This window comes from Leptonychotes weddellii, chromosome X (assembly GCF_054177405.1).
Source record: "Leptonychotes weddellii isolate Sample4059 chromosome X, ASM5417740v2, whole genome shotgun sequence".
NCBI lineage: Eukaryota > Metazoa > Chordata > Mammalia > Carnivora > Phocidae > Leptonychotes > Leptonychotes weddellii.
The window spans coordinates 35,313,566-35,329,194 of NC_138385.1; the positions used below are offsets into that span (position 1 = coordinate 35,313,566).

The 15,629-nt window shown below is 41.6% G+C and overlaps 1 protein-coding gene across 1 annotated transcript in view; it reads right to left on the reverse strand.

The window, feature by feature from the left end:
* The window catches only part of RNF128 (ring finger protein 128), a 47,044-nt gene extending 32,526 nt beyond the window's left edge, over positions 1 to 14,518 (reverse strand). The window contains exon 1 of the mRNA XM_081809276.1: positions 13,600 to 14,518. Within this exon, the coding sequence (XP_081665402.1) occupies positions 13,600 to 14,092 (493 nt within the window). The 5' untranslated portion in view covers positions 14,093 to 14,518. The remainder of the gene's footprint in view (positions 1 to 13,599) is intronic.
* Between the last annotated feature and the right edge of the window lie 1,111 nt (positions 14,519 to 15,629).

Consider the following 15,629-nt stretch of genomic DNA (forward strand, 5'->3'; position numbering starts at 1 on the left):
GAAAAGCGGGGCTCCCGGGAAGAAAAGGACCACGTCATTGTTTATCTTTAGCTACTCCCTGCTCACTCTTCTCCTACCACAATACCCAGCACAGTGCTGGTCATAAAGGGTATTCAAAATTGTGTTTAAATTGGAACTTCTTTTTGCACGCATTCTCTTTAGGTACAGTTTGTGAGAGGGGAATTACACTGGAAATTTCATTAATCATTAAAATTAGGAAGAGCATTGTGTTTAGAGATCTGGTATTCATCTTGACCTGACCATAAGAACCCAAGGGTACAAAAGTCACAGATGTCCCATTAGTATTCTATTAGGTCTCTGGATTAGAGAAAAAGAGAATTTGGTATGCCTCTGCAGAAATTCTGATATCATTTAGTATTAAAAAACTCATAAACAAGGACACTCTACTAACTGAGAATATTAAATTTCCTCCTGTATGAAGTATTACAAAAGCTAACTTTTTAAATTTTTTTTTTTTTTAGATTTTATTTATTTGAGAGAGAGAGACAGAGATAGTGAGAGAGAGAGCACAAGTAGGGAGGAGAGGGAGAAGCAGGCTCCCCACAGAGCAGGGAGCCCGATGCGGGACTCAATCCCAGGACCCTGGGATCATGACCTGAGCCGAAGGCAGACGCTTAACCGACTGAGCCACCCAGGTGCCCACAAAAGCTAACTTTTGTACTAAGGTCCACACACTAAATATAAAAACAAACATAAACTGGTCTCGCTTGTGTTTTTATACTTTCACAATAAATTGTTTCTGAAAGTCAATAAGGAAAATAAGCCTAGCCTGTAGAGAACTATACTTTGAAGTCACATTAACTTGATATAAAAGGTACCAACCACATTAGTACAAAGAAATATAACTAAAAGGTTTGTCATCACGTCTAAAACATGCTGTTCTTATCAGAGTGAGATAACTAGTTTAGTCACTCCTTGACACTGACAATACTTTGATACAGTTGAAATCTGAGGCCAGGCTAATAAAATAAGGGAGGAGGAAAGAAGGAGGGAGGAGTTATCAAATGCACGGCAATATCAGTGTTTTCCAAATTCTATTTCAGGTGGTAAGTATTTTAAGAAAAAAAAAGGGTTCTAAAAAAAAAAAGAAGAAGAAAAAAAAGGGTTCTATAGATCAGTAAGTTTAGAAAATGATCCATGGAACAAGTTGAACAGTGCTTCTTTAGCATGCCAGGGGCTCTGAGAAGCCGTGCAGCGATCTGCATTGCCAATCTCCAAAAAAAAGTGCTACAGATGAGGGTAAGGAGGTTGTTAATTCCTTTAAAGAACGTGGCTGTGTAGTACTTCGTGCTTTATATGTTATTTGATTTATCCCTCACAATAACCCTACAAGGTAGGTACGATTATCACCTCCCATTCTATAGATGAAAAAACTGAGGGTTTTTTTGGTAAAGATTTTATTTATTTATTTGACAGAGAGAGACACAGCGAGAGAGGGAACACAAGCAGGGGGAGTGGGAGAGGGAGAAGCAGGCTTCCCAAGAGCAGGGTGCCTGATGCAGGGCTTGATCCCAGGACCCTGGGATCACGACCAGAGCCGAAGGCAGATACTTAACGACTGAGCCACCCAGGCGCCCCAAAAAAGCTGAGTCTTAAAGAGGTTAATCTGGCTAAGGTTATATATAAAGCTATTACATGACAGAGTTGGGATTCAAATCAAAATCCATCTGATTCCTAAGTCCCCTCTCTTTGTCACCATGCCATCAAAAGGTCCATAGCCATTTCTATTGTTATAGTGTAACATCTTGATTTTAAGGAGTTGTTGCTGCTTAAAATAGAAATGCACAGGGAGAAGAACAAGATAGTTGTTTCAGCTTCTTGATTATGTGATTTCTCCCTGCGTTTCTCAAAAACTATCCAGAAAAACAGCAATTTGGATGTCATGGGTTTTTTCCCCCTGCTTTTACATATAAAACAATTACATATTTCAAAATGTGGTAGTGAACAGCTACAATAACGAAAGGAGAAATACTACGTTTAGTAATAAAACTGTTAGCAAAAGGTTCGAGAGAACTAACATTTGCTAAATGTCCCTCCATGTCAAACACTTTATTTACAAAATCACAGAACATGGGCATTTCTATTCCACTTTTTATGAACAAGATCAATGAAGCCCAGGTTCACAACTTGCCCAAGATCACATATTTATTAATTGGTAGAACTGGAATTCAAGCTAAGCAGTGTGACTCAAGGACACCCATTCTTCCATTGTAATATGCTATCTTTCAATTTCAAATAGAACACATTCATCCTTGGTACACTAGATTGAAATAAAAACAGAGCAATCATGTAGCTTTCCTTATCATCAAAGAATAATCTGTTAGTCTTTAATTACATTACTCAAGGTAAGTCAACAACCTCTTCTTCATCAATTCAACCAAAAGGCATCAGTCAAATAGGAATGGCAAAAAGGGTTGGAGGACGGGGGCTAGGGCAAGGGAGGTGACTGGTGGGCTGGCATTAGCCAGTTTCGGTCTCTCAAACATCCTTGTCCTCTTGCCAAAAATGAAATGAAGGTGGCGGAAAACAAGACTTTGAAATACCACTAGACTCAAAGTATTTTGGGACAACGTTAAATATATGTTGCTCACAGGTCTATGAATGGAGACCTCACTCGATATAATCACGGTTTTCTAGCCTTCATCTAAATGATTGTTGAGAGCCTCTAAAATAGAAAAGATGCACCACTTGAAAATATATTAATGGCTAACTAAGTTACAAATCATAGTTATGTTCTTAAAACTTTCAGGAACATTACAAATGCTATTAAAATAAGCCAACTTCTGAGATCACCATAGGTTAGACCACAGGTTAGGAAAACAAATATGTAGAATCCTTAAGGTGAAACACATGGAAAAGGTAAGGCAGAGCTAGAGTGAACATTACAAAGAAAATAAATAAGCAGAGAAAATTCTAAACCAGCATGATCGGGACAAATACAATAAACTATATCTCACCAGGCTATCATTATGAACAAAAGCCACACAGGAAACCCTAATGGGTTGTGTTTCAAAAATTCATTTGTAAGTCAGTTGTTGGGAAGTAGAGGCAACACATTTTCCCATAGTAATGTTGCTAAACAGTGCTTGGGTTACCAAATGAGCCCACAAATGATTGCATGTAAAAGGCTTTGAGGACTAAAAACTGCAAAGCATATATGATTATTTAACCCATATTTGTAATAAAACTTTGCAGGAAAGAGTTATCACTGGAATACCTAAAGCAAAACCAACAAAAGCATTTCAAATTTATCTTAAATATTAGGACAGAAGAAAATACATATTTAATCAGGAGGATTACATGGCTCTTGGGAGGTTTTTGTGGAGATTACAGGAGTAAGTTATGGACACATTCAAGGTTGTTAAGATATGAGAGCCGTGATTTGTTATGATGTTTAATTTCACTTCAAAAGAAGTGGAACAACATAGAAGGAAGCTCAGACTTTTTAAAAGATTTATTTATTTATTTGAGAGAGAGAAAAAGAGAGAGAGTATGTGAGCTGGGGGAGGGGCAGAGGGAGAGAAAGAATCTCAAGCCGACTCCCCACTGAGCAGGGAGCCCGACTGGGGGCTGATCTCAGGACCCTGAGATCATCACCAAGCTGAAATCAAGAATCAGATGCGTAATCAACAGCCACCCAGGCGCCCTGGAAGCTCAGATTTTTTAAAAACGAAGAGGGGGCTCCAAGAGTGTGTGAGGGTGTGTGTGTGTATGTGCAAGATTATCTAAGGTAGAATTAATCAAGCTATGAAAGACAGGGGAAGAGGGTGGAAAAGTCGGATACAAAATCTGTCCTCAGAGGAAAAGAAGTGGTACAGAAGGTACCCTTGAATTTGAATTTCTTATGTGAACTGCTAATTGGTGGAGTTTGTCTAGCAGACTATCACTTCAAGGGAAATGCTAATTTTAAAAACAAGTAATTCAATTTTAATGATGTCTTAAATATCATCTTGATTGAGCTTGTATGTTCAGCATATCACCAATAAAGTGTAAAATAAGAACACCATGATTCTCCTCTGCCCTTACTCTTAACAAATTTTCCTCTTTTCCTGAATGACAAAAACTACCGTCATCAGATGAACCCAGTGTGTCATAGGTAAGAATTGCCAATATATCGAATTCTTCATACAAAGCTGTTAAACTTAGCACTATTCTTATAAGTACTGAAAAGAACAGATATTGAAGGGGGCAAGTGAGGGGAAGCAGGCTTCTTATGGGAAAGAAACAAAAATACCGAGAAAGGTGAGAGGTGTGTGTATGTGTAAGCGGGGGTGGGGGGCTGGGGGGAGGGGGAATACATAAATAGTGATACAAAGGATAAAGAGAAATAGTTCATATTAAAATAGGAAAAGTCAGTCTTTAAAATTCTTTGGTGTTCAAGGTTATTTTACATATGAAGAAACCAATTAGTGTTAACAAGAAAGGACCACATTAATAATCATACGGGTTAGGTATATTCAAAAGGCCAAAGGAATTCTTTAAATTTTCATAATAGTCTGTAAATCATTTCTATTATCAGATATGATTTGTTCCTATTGTTGCTATAGTCACATTATTAATGCTTTCTTTAGGATTATCAATGCTATAGGAATTTTTTTGGGTTTTTAAAAAAACAGTAACTGATTTTTTCTGATTACAAGTATAAAATATATTCAGCATAGGAAATTCAGAAAACACAGAAAAACATGATGAAAAGAATAATAATCGTCCATAATTCTACCAACCGGAAATAGTCAAGGTTAACATTTAAGCTAAGACTTTTTAGTTGCAGGCAGCATTTCACTAAGCTACTTCAACATTTTATCTGAAACGATAATGACTAATATCTTGAGAGAAACACACACACACAAACACATCATCATCATCAAGTGAGTTCTAGACCATCTTCTTTCAAAAAAGCTCAAAATAAATAGGGTTAATTTAAAGTCACTGATTTGTAGCTAACTTGAGCTTTCAAGCATTAAAACCAAGTAAATCACGACTAGGTTCTGAACCTAACGGCCTCCATGAAGTCAGGCATGAATCACCAAACTTTCTTTTCCAAAGAAATCAATATTGTAACAAGCCTATGGGTAAATTCAAGCAGCAAGCATGTGCCCTGATATATAGAAAGACATACATACAGCTTAAAGAGAAAAAAGAACAGGAAATAGAACAACAACAAAGAGCCCTTGTGCTCTGCTTTGCTCATTGGGCTCCAAAGTGGGTGTTAACAGCAAAATGTGGCAACTCTGAACTGGCTTGGTAACTGCATCAAAAAGTGCACGTCCTCTGTGCTTGGAAAGCACTCCCCTACAGTACGCAGCTGAGGATCACCACCGGTAACTAGCTCCAGAGCAGCAAGGTGATGGTTTCTGTGGGTGACTCAGTTCCTACCACACGCTAACAAGAGGTCACTCCCTCAGGACACAAACTTCAAAAATTCTTCATCTTGGGGTGTGAGGTAGTCTTCCAGCCTTCTGGTATGGTTCTGTTTCTTGATCTAGGCACTCGCTGCACAGGCATGTTCACTTTGTGAAAATCCACTGAGCTACAGACTAATGATTTCTGTACCCCTTTGGTACGTACGTTACACTTCAACAAAATTTGCATATACCGAAAATTCTTCATCCCCAGATAATATTTGTGATACCCTCTCAAGTAAACTCTGGGCAAAACTCCAACAACAGTGTACAGTTCAGTGGCCATCGTGAAAACGAAAAGCCATTTTAGCCAATAAGGTGCTACTTAACCAAGCAACAGGGAAACTAGGTGCAAACCTCATTTGTGACAAAGACATCACCTCTAGGAATATCATGGGAGAAGAGGAGCTAAAAGCACACATGGTGATCAAACCTCTCTCAAAAGATCAAGGCCACAACAGGCAATGCATATGGGTTAGACCAGATCACGTTTATGGCCAGAAGTATACATTTAGGTAAAGCTCTATAGAGCATATTTTTGTTTTAAATTTTCCAATTCATACCCCTCCCTGTCACCATTTCTGCACTTTCTTTCTGCTGGTTAATGAAAGAGAAGCTTGATCCCTAACCCCCCAGTCAAAAACTACCTCCTTCAACTTATAAGGAAATCCTCTATTTTTAATTACATGGGGAAATGCTTACAATAACAAGTTGGATACAAAATCGTACATACAGTATATATTTATAATTCTTTAAATACATATGCAGAGCAAAAGGAGAAAATGGTAACAAAAACACCCCAAAATGCTAAAATGCTTATATCTATAGATTTTTATGTTTTTCTTTAAATTGTATTTTTTTTTAAAGATTTTATTTATTTATTTGAGAGAGAGAGTGAGAGAGAGAAAGAGCACAAGAGGGGGGAGCGGGAGAGGGAGAAGCAGACTCTCTGCTGAGCAGGGAGCCCGATGCGGGACTCGATCCCGGGACTCCAGGATCATGACCTGAGCCGAAGGCAGTCGCTTAACCAACTGAGCCACCCAGGCGCCCTTTAAATTGTATTTTAATGCTACATTAATATTCATTAAAAAACCATTATGATCAAAGCAGGATATAAAACCCTATCTATACATGAAAAAGGAGACAAGAAAGAATTTTAATGGAATTGTGGAATTATGCATAGCTTTTTAGTTTTATACTTTTCCGTATTTTCCAAGTTTTCCGCAAGAGGTAGGATTAATTTTATCATCCGAAATAACATGGAAAATGTCTTTGATACTCCCCTGTTTACTCCACTTAAGCCTGGGAACAGAGATTAAATATGGCATTCTGTAGGAGATAACACATCTTCCAGGGACTGAGGGGGGCGTGGAGTTCTTTATGTGCTTAGAAAAACAATTTGCTGATCGAGCTGTATTTCTTTTTTTTTTTTTTTAAGGTTTGTATGTAATGGAATTCCACATATCACCAACATGTTCAATGGAAGCATTTTAACTGGAGACATAAATTGAATGCTGGTGTAAACCAAGTTTTTAAAACAAAACAAAACAAAAAGCAGAACAGGGAAAGTTCAATGTAAATACTCATTCTCACTATCTGTTACCTAGGTCATTTCATCATTAAAACCCTATAAACTGGCCTATGATGGTGATCACCATAAAAATTAGGGAGCTTGCAATCTGGAAGCATTTGTACACTCTTATTCCTCCTACTTTACCTTAATTATTTTGTATATTCAGGCAAGAAGCACAGTATGCATACAATAGATCCTTGATAAAAGCTCAGTGAAGTGAACTTTTTTTTTTTTTTAAAGATTTTACTTATTTGAGAGAGAGAGAGACCGAGGGAGAGAGAGAACATGAGCAGAGAGAGAAAAACAGACTCCCCGCTAAGCAGGGAGCCCTGATCCCAGGACCCTGAGGTCATGACCTGGGCCAAAGGGCAGACGCCTAGCTGACTGAGCCACGTAAGCGCCCCTCAATGAATTGAACTTTAATCCCCTTCCCCATTAGATACTTTTCTAGTGAATCTTATGACCCTCTGGCATTCCTGGGTATTTTTTTTGCATTCTTGGGTACTTAGAGCAACCCAACAAGCATTTTTAGAGCACATACAGTACAAAGGTTCCCACGAGGAAGATGAAAATTAATCAAATGTTACAGTCCAGTAGGAAGGCAAGAGAAGTAAACATATAACTACCAGCAAAATGCAAAAAGTACTATAAGACATGGAGTGCCATGAGAGCAAAACAAAAGGATTATTTTGGTTTTGGTGTGGGCTGTGGTGGGAAGAGGAAAAGAAGGAATTGAGAAAGGTTTCAAAGATGAGGAGGCATCTGTGTTGGGTTTTGAAGGATGGGTAAATCTTTGGCTAGCAGAGCTGGGAAGAAAAGGGTATGGAGGAAAAGCAGTACAAACAAAGGAATGATAATGGGAAAGGACAGAGGGCATTTAGGGGTCAACATGAGAGAGGAGGTATATAAAGCTTTGAAAGGGTGTTGGGACCAGATTAAGAGGCTCATGTGCCATGCTGGGAAATACAGTCTAAAATTCGTAAGTAATGGCATAGACGTGATCAGAGCTGTGTGCCAGTGGTATATGTGGAAGAACGGCGGGAAGAAACGACTGGAGGTGGAGACCAATTAGAAGCCTAAGCATTTGTTCCTATGAGAAGACACAGGAACGAAAAGCAGGGTAATAACAGTTGAAAGGGAGAAGGGGACATTATGTGAGAAGATTTAAAGTGATAGAATCATCTGGACGTGGCAGTTATTCATCGGAGGTGGGGCTGCTGGTGGCCTGAGCGTGAATGTAAGGAAGAAGAGGTGTTGGATGAATGAATTAATAAAATAACAGAAATAAAACAAAAGAGAAGCAAGAGAAACAAAAGACTGCTTGGGAGAATTTCAAAGGAGTGGTCAACAGTGTTAAATACAGTACTGCAGAGATATCAAAAAGGATGTATCTAGAAATTGATTTTGAACCAGTACTTTACATTGCTAAATCATCACCACCCAGTCTCTTCTCATCCTCTTTGGAACCTCTCTATTTAAAAAGGTTCTTTTCAAAGTCAACATCCTAGAAAAAAAAGCAGACTAACAATTAAATGTCATGTGGCTGACAAGGGACTGGGTGGTGATAAATCAGTGTAAAATATTATCTCAAAGTCCTCTGTGAAGGAGAAGATTGGTAGCTTGAGGGAGAAGTAGTTATATGAAAAAAGAATGACAAACACAGGTGGGCCCAAAGATCATTTTCTTGTAAAGAATTCAGTCGGCTCACCCGATTCCTAAAGTGTTGAAGGTAGCATTTTAGGTAATGTGGACTTTGAAGTACTCCAGGCTCTTCATCTTCAAATTATGTACTACCAACATCAGATTCCATTTTTGTTTTTTAAAATACATTTAACTATCTTAATTGTCATACAAACACTTTTTTAGTAGCTTCCAATATGCCAGGCACTGTGTTAAACACTGTATTTGCATTATCTCATTTAATCCCAGAGATCTTTTTTTTTTTTTAAGATTTTATTTATTTGTGAGAGAGAGAGAGAGAGAGAGAGAAAACGTGCGTGCACAAGCAGGGGGAGCGGCAGGCAGAGGGAGAGGGAGAAGCAGGCTCCCCATTGAGCAGGGAGCCCGATGCAGGACTCGATCCCAGGACCCCGGGATCATGACCTGAGCCGAAGGCAGCCGCTTAACCGACTGAGCCACCCAGGTGTCCCTCCCAGCGATCTTATGTGGCAAGATTATCATTATGCCCATCCTACACAGGAGAAAACAGAGACTTAAAGAAGTAAAATGACTGGCCTAAGATTTTAAAGATACAGAAAGTCCCTGACTTCCGATGATTCAACTTAATGACTGCATCAAAGCAAAATGCATTCAGTAGAAACTGTACTTCACATTTGGAACGCTGATCTTTTCGGGAGGTAGCAATTTGCAGGAGATCCGCTCTCAGGATGCTGGGCAGTGGCAGCCACCGGGGACGCCCAGTTAGACAAGCGGTCATGGTGGTAAACAATCTGTACATTTATGTCCCTTCTGTACCATACAACCATTCCGTTTTTCCCTTTCATTACAGCATTCAATAAATCACACGAGACAGTCAATACTTCAGTATCAAATAGGCTTTATGTTAGATGATCGTGCCCAACTCTAGGCTAATGTAGGTGTTCTGAGCACGTTTAAGGTAGGTCAGGCTAAACTATATTCGGTAGGTTAAGGCGTTATTAAACACATTTTCGACTTAATATTTTCAACTTACGATGGGTTTATCAGGGACGTAACCCCATCGGAAGTCGAGGAAGTTCTGTAGTTTAAGTGGCAGAGCCCAACCTCTTAAGATGTTTCAACAATGTATACAAAGCAACCGTTTTATACATCCCATCGGAGACCACCAAATCATTGACTTAAACTGCTTGGTTTATTCACTTTTTTTTGTTTGTTTTAACAGCCCTCAGGAATAATGCTTCTCCTGTCATGCCTTTGAATATGTTTCAAGTTCCTGTAAATGTGTCATGGATTAGAAAGGTTGTAGCTCTCTTTCAATTAATTCATGTCTGCGCATATTGACTCAAGGAAAATTGTACAAGTAAGTACCCATAGCACTTCAACCCGTGGGCTGTGCTCAATTAGACAGCATGCAAGGTTCAGGCCCATCTGCCTTGGAAAAGCAGAACAGTTAGTTGCACAATAGCACGTGTAGCGTGTCTCACTGTGACAATCCTACATTTTACATGGCTTTCATGCTTACTCTCAGTTTTGGTTGCTTATTTCATTCTCATACTTAAGATAAGCTATATGAATAGTGATTAACCTTGGAAACCAAAAATTTCTCCTAATTTTCTTCCAGGATTCTGGATCAATTTGACGGAAAAATACCCAGAGACTGCAAGACAAACTGTTAATAAACATCTATCATATGCAATTATTTATCCGTGTGAATCAGGATTTTCTGGACACTTTGCAACCAAAACGAGGTATGGGAACAAACCGCATTGGTTGATGCAAGGCTAAAACCACCTCCTGTGACATTTTGGTATATATAAAAACAGCCTCGGGGTGTCTGGGTGGCTCAGTGGGTGAAGCGTCTGCCTTTGGCTCACGTTGTAATCCCAGGGTCCTAGGATCCAGCCCCACATCTGGCTCCCCGCTCAGCGGGAAGCCTGCTTTCCCTCTCCCTCTGCCCTTCCCCCCCCCACCCCAGCTGGTGCTCCCTCTCTCTCTCTCTTTCTCTCTCGAATAAATAAATCTTTAAAAAAAAAAAGCCTCATTTTCCCAACTGAATGCTCTTTAAAGTGGAGTTTCTCTCCAATAAACAAAAGTTTTAAAGCAACTGCTCTAAACCAGTTAGTTCTGTTACTTCAAAGAAACGGGTCTTCCTTCATGTTCCCAGGCCTGTGATAGGCGAGAGTATGGATGTTCAGCATAAACTTAAAGAACAAACAATTCAAGCACAGGCTCTGCTGAGAGTGGGTCAAGAGAGGTTTCATAAACACCTAGGACAGCAACGGCTTTTCAACATTTGGTGGCCTTGTATAATTCAAGCCAATACACATTGAGTTAATCAACACTTAAACCTCAATCCCACCTCTTTGCCACGAAGATCCCGGATAAGTTGTTTCTGATCAGAGATTACAATGAACCCTAGGCTTACTCAGGAATGAACAAAGCAAAACACACAGAACTTTGGGAACAAATGTTCAACAACACACGTGCATGAAATGCAAAGTGATTTTCTCCCCCTGTGTTGAAAAGCAGTTAGTTTCTCTAGGAGTTTACGGAGGAAATGTGATTCTATACTTAAAGTAACCAGCTAGTTTTTTGATGGCTAGTTACCCTAATGGTAAAGTTTGCTATAGTTACCATGTCCGGAAGAAATTTTAAAGTCCTCAAATACCTTTCTGAGTGTAATTTAGCTAAGTGGTCAATATTTAGGGCTTTATTACTATACAGTATCCTAAAACAAAACAGCCATGATTAGATTCAAACTGACAGCTGCATGAACATTTATCTGTATGTTTTCTGCATCTTGTTAGCATTAACCTATCGTAATAACTAACTTTAATTGAGTGTAATTATTATCTGCTAGGTGGTTTAGATTTATTATCCTTAAGAATCATGGCAATGTAAGTATCTCCATCTTACGGAGGCAGAAGCGGAGTCTCAGTAAAGTTAAAGAACCTGACCAACGACACAACGCTATTGTGTAGTAAAACCAGAATTTGATACCCGTTCTTGACTACGGTGCCTGTGCTTTTCCTAGTCCACCATATGGTCTCTGAATAACATACAAGAAAGATGTATGTAGAGTGCCTGGCACTCAGTGGGAGCTCAACAAAAGTTAATTTTATTGTCCCTCAAAACCATCAGACAAATATAAGCCTATATTCTTAACAGAATTAGGATGAAAGCACTCTAAACGGGAACTTTAATTAAAGGGTATTCTTCATTTCCCAATCATCCATGCAAATGAATCTCATTTGGAGGAGACAAAGTCAAACCTTTGCATTTACGTAGCCAATGGAAATGTAAGGACTTTAAATTTTACCAAATCCTTCACTGTCATTTTTATTAGGCTTTAAAAAGTAATTTCATTCTAACCAATGAATTATCAACCAAGAGAGATACAGCTGCTCCTTTAACAGACATTCACATCTAAGAATCACAGCAGTTCAGAGCTGGAAGGGATCTTAAGAGTTCATCTAGTTCGCTTTTGCCTCTGCACACTCTGCCAATTTGGCCTCCACCTTCTACCTCTCTATTATTATTTGGCTAGTGAGTAATTTGTACAAGGTCACAAAGCTGCTAGAGGTACAGAAGGGACTAAAAGAACTCCGATCTCCTGAGTTCCAGTTCAGTGCTCTTTCCATTATACCACCCAGCCACTCAATGTGAATGCTCTCTCTAGGCAGGGCCAAACCCACTGCTTTTAAGAAAAACGCAAAACCTCTAGCACTTAAATAAGCAGATTCATCTCCCCAGTGACTCCCTAAAAGGCTAATCCTATCAGCTAGGCTTTACTGAGAAGGATGATGTGTTAAACTCTTTACAGGCATTATTTCATCTCATCCTCAAGGCAAACCTGTGGGAGTAGTTCTTTCTTAGTTCCTTCCCTTTTGATGGATGAGGGAACACAGACTCCAAAGCTTCAAATAAGTTGCCGAAGGTCACAGGACTAGTTAGCAATGGAGCCGGAATTTAACCAAGGTCTGACTTGGGCCCCAGCTCTCAACAACTATGATATACTACTATTATGTGTCCCTTCCCTTCTACCCAATTTTTTTTTTCCTCTGTCCTTTGGGGCTTAGGATCATACATATGCTAAGACTACCTAATCACAAATAAGGTTTCTGGAAGAATCACCGAACAGGGAAAAACAGTAACCCACAACATCTCCACAAACTGAAGACGCACCCAGATTACTTTTTCCCCAAAGTCTAGGCCTTTGCTACCCTCATGCACAAAGCTCTTTTTTCAGTAACATTAATCACCTGTTTCGCCACTCAATAACCTAAATCGGATTTTTCAAAGGCCAACAAAAGCACTGATACCGACAATCACTTGGGACCCGAGACCCCCGGGGGCAGAGAAGAGCCCAAGAACTAGGCAAAGTTTCTGCCCAAACTGCAATGAGGTTAACAGGGTACAGTAACACAATCTCGAACCTGATACTAGGAAACATGGAGAGAAAAACAGGGAGAGAAGAGGGAAAAACCCTGCCTTGGGCCTGAGTCTGTTAATCATGGAAAGTGTGAGGAAGGGATTTCCAGGCCGCCTTCTCTCCAGTCATTATTTCAAAGCCAGTGCCCACCACCAAAGCAGCCAGGGCAAGACACCCTTGTGGAACACCAGGAAAAGGCGACGCAAAGAGCCCAAACAGTCCTTCTCGAGTTGCCAGCCTCCGCACTCGGTTTGCCTTACCCTTTTCCCCCCAGCCAGGCAAAATCTGGAGGATTTTCTCGCCCAACCCCCCGCGCAGGGTGAAATCTCGGGAAGGAGAGGACCCTGCCCCACTCGGTGGGGACAGAAAGGACACTCGCTTTCCTTCGGAGCAAGGGGATAGGGGGAAGACAGCACGGAGGAAAATAAGAAAGAAAAAAAAAGCCACAAAAAAAGAACAAAAACTGGCCTCGGCAGGGGGCTGATGGGGCGCAATGTAGTAGCTGCACTCACCCGGGTGAGACATGGGGATGACCTCATTGCGGGTCCCCGGGAAGTTAAAGATGACGGCTCCAGACGCCCCTCTCTCGTAAGCCAGATGTATCTTGTCGGCGAAGGTGCAGCCCCCGCCGCGCTGGATGAGGGCCAACCAAGAGACCTGCACGGTGCTTCCCCAGTCCCCTGGGACCGTGGGCACCGTGAAATTCGTGTGCGGGTTACAGGCGTTGAGCGCCCCCGGCCCGTCGGGCGGCACCAGGACCCCAGCCACAGGCTCGAGCGGCGAATCCTGGCCGTACACGCCCTCCTCGCTCAGCTCCCACACTGTGCGGTTCACTCCGGTGTGCGGAACCCGCCAGGACACGTTGAGGTACGCGGTCCACACTGCCTCGGCTCCCTGGGAGCCGGGCGCATGGGGGCTCAGCGCCAGCAGGAACCACCACGCCAGCAATCGGGAAAAGCCGCAGCCGCCGCGGCACAAGACCCCGGCCCCGGGCGGCGGCCCCATGGCGCGCGCGCTCTGCGGTTCCCGAGGGCCCCTGGCCCGCGCCCTCCCGGCTCTCGGCAGGACCCCGGCCGGGCCCAGGTGCGCGCCAGGTGGGGAGGGGCCGGCGCGCGCGGGGAGCGAGGTGGGAGCCGCGAGGCACGTAGCGTCGGGCCGAGCGGTTGCGGCAGATGCAGCTCCTCGCAGCTCCCGTCCTCTGCTCTCCGCTCCTGCCGCGGCCGCGTCGGGCTCTGGGGCTTTAGCAAGAAGCTCCGCCCAGGCGGCTGGGGGTAGAGGTGGCAGGGAGGGAGGAAAGGACACTGCGGGATCCGCCTCTTAAAAGGGTAACGGGATGGGCAGGCGTTAGGGTAGGCGCTCAGGCTGTGCGGCCAGGTGTGTCGTGGCGTGTTCTAAAAAGATGGTCAGGCCGGGAACTACAGAATCTGCGACCTTATATAAAAGCTCTCCGGTAGGATCCGAGTCCGTTTTGCCTTGCGAGAATGGGTTTTTCCCTCCGAACATTTGCCTAAAGACTGTTTCAGGCTTAAGGTGCCAGAATGTGAAAGTACTTCTGAAAAGCACAGATCCGAAGGGTCTGAGTTGGAGTCAAAGGGATTTTTGGTGCTGGGGACAGCTGTTCATATTGAGTCGGGGGGGGGGGGAGGGGCAGGAAAAGCGCGTTGTTACTTTTTTTTTTTTTAAAAAAAAAAAACCTTTCTCCTTTCCTGCTCCAGACAGGCGTCATACCTGGGTATTTTCTTAACGCTTACCTCATGCTAAATAGACTACATCAGAAGCCCCTTCTGAAAGTAATCTTAGTCCTCAGAAAAGAATTAATAACGTTTCCATACACCTCAAAACTAAGCCTCTTTTCTTCATCTTCCACAAACCAGGTTTACTCAAATCTCTGTATCTGCACCATTCCTGACCTTAACTACACAACCCTTCCCCATTTCCCACCAACTGAAAGGACCCTGACTCGGCGATTCATTCATGGCACTGTTGCATTATGATTCCTCCTTCCTTTAAGTGTACAAGTTTTATCTACCCAGTCAATTACTGCATTTAATAAGTGCTCCAGAAATATGCATTGGATTGAACTGAATTAATACACCTGTTTTATGACAGCAAGGGATAACTTTTGACCTTGGGGAAATTACTTCTCTGTGCCTCAGTTTCCTCATCATCTGTAAAATGGGGATAATAACATTACCCACCTCATAAAGTTGTTCAGATGATTAAATGAGTTCATACGTGTAAAGCACTGAGAACAGTGCTTAGCAGAGTGTAAAAAATATATCTGTTAGATACTATTATTACTAAACAGGGTCAGGGACCCCACCATACCTTTTAAATAATCTTAAAGTTGTCACTTTGAGATAAAAATCAGAGAAAATGATGTTCAGGATGTTTTAGCCACTTTTTCAGTTAAAAGGGATATAATTCACTTTATCCAGCCCAGCATTTGTTAAATTCCCAATCAATCAGTCCCCTCAGTCCTTGGCCCAACATTTAGTTAATCAATATTATTCCCAAAGATTAAGCATGGGACAATTCTTCA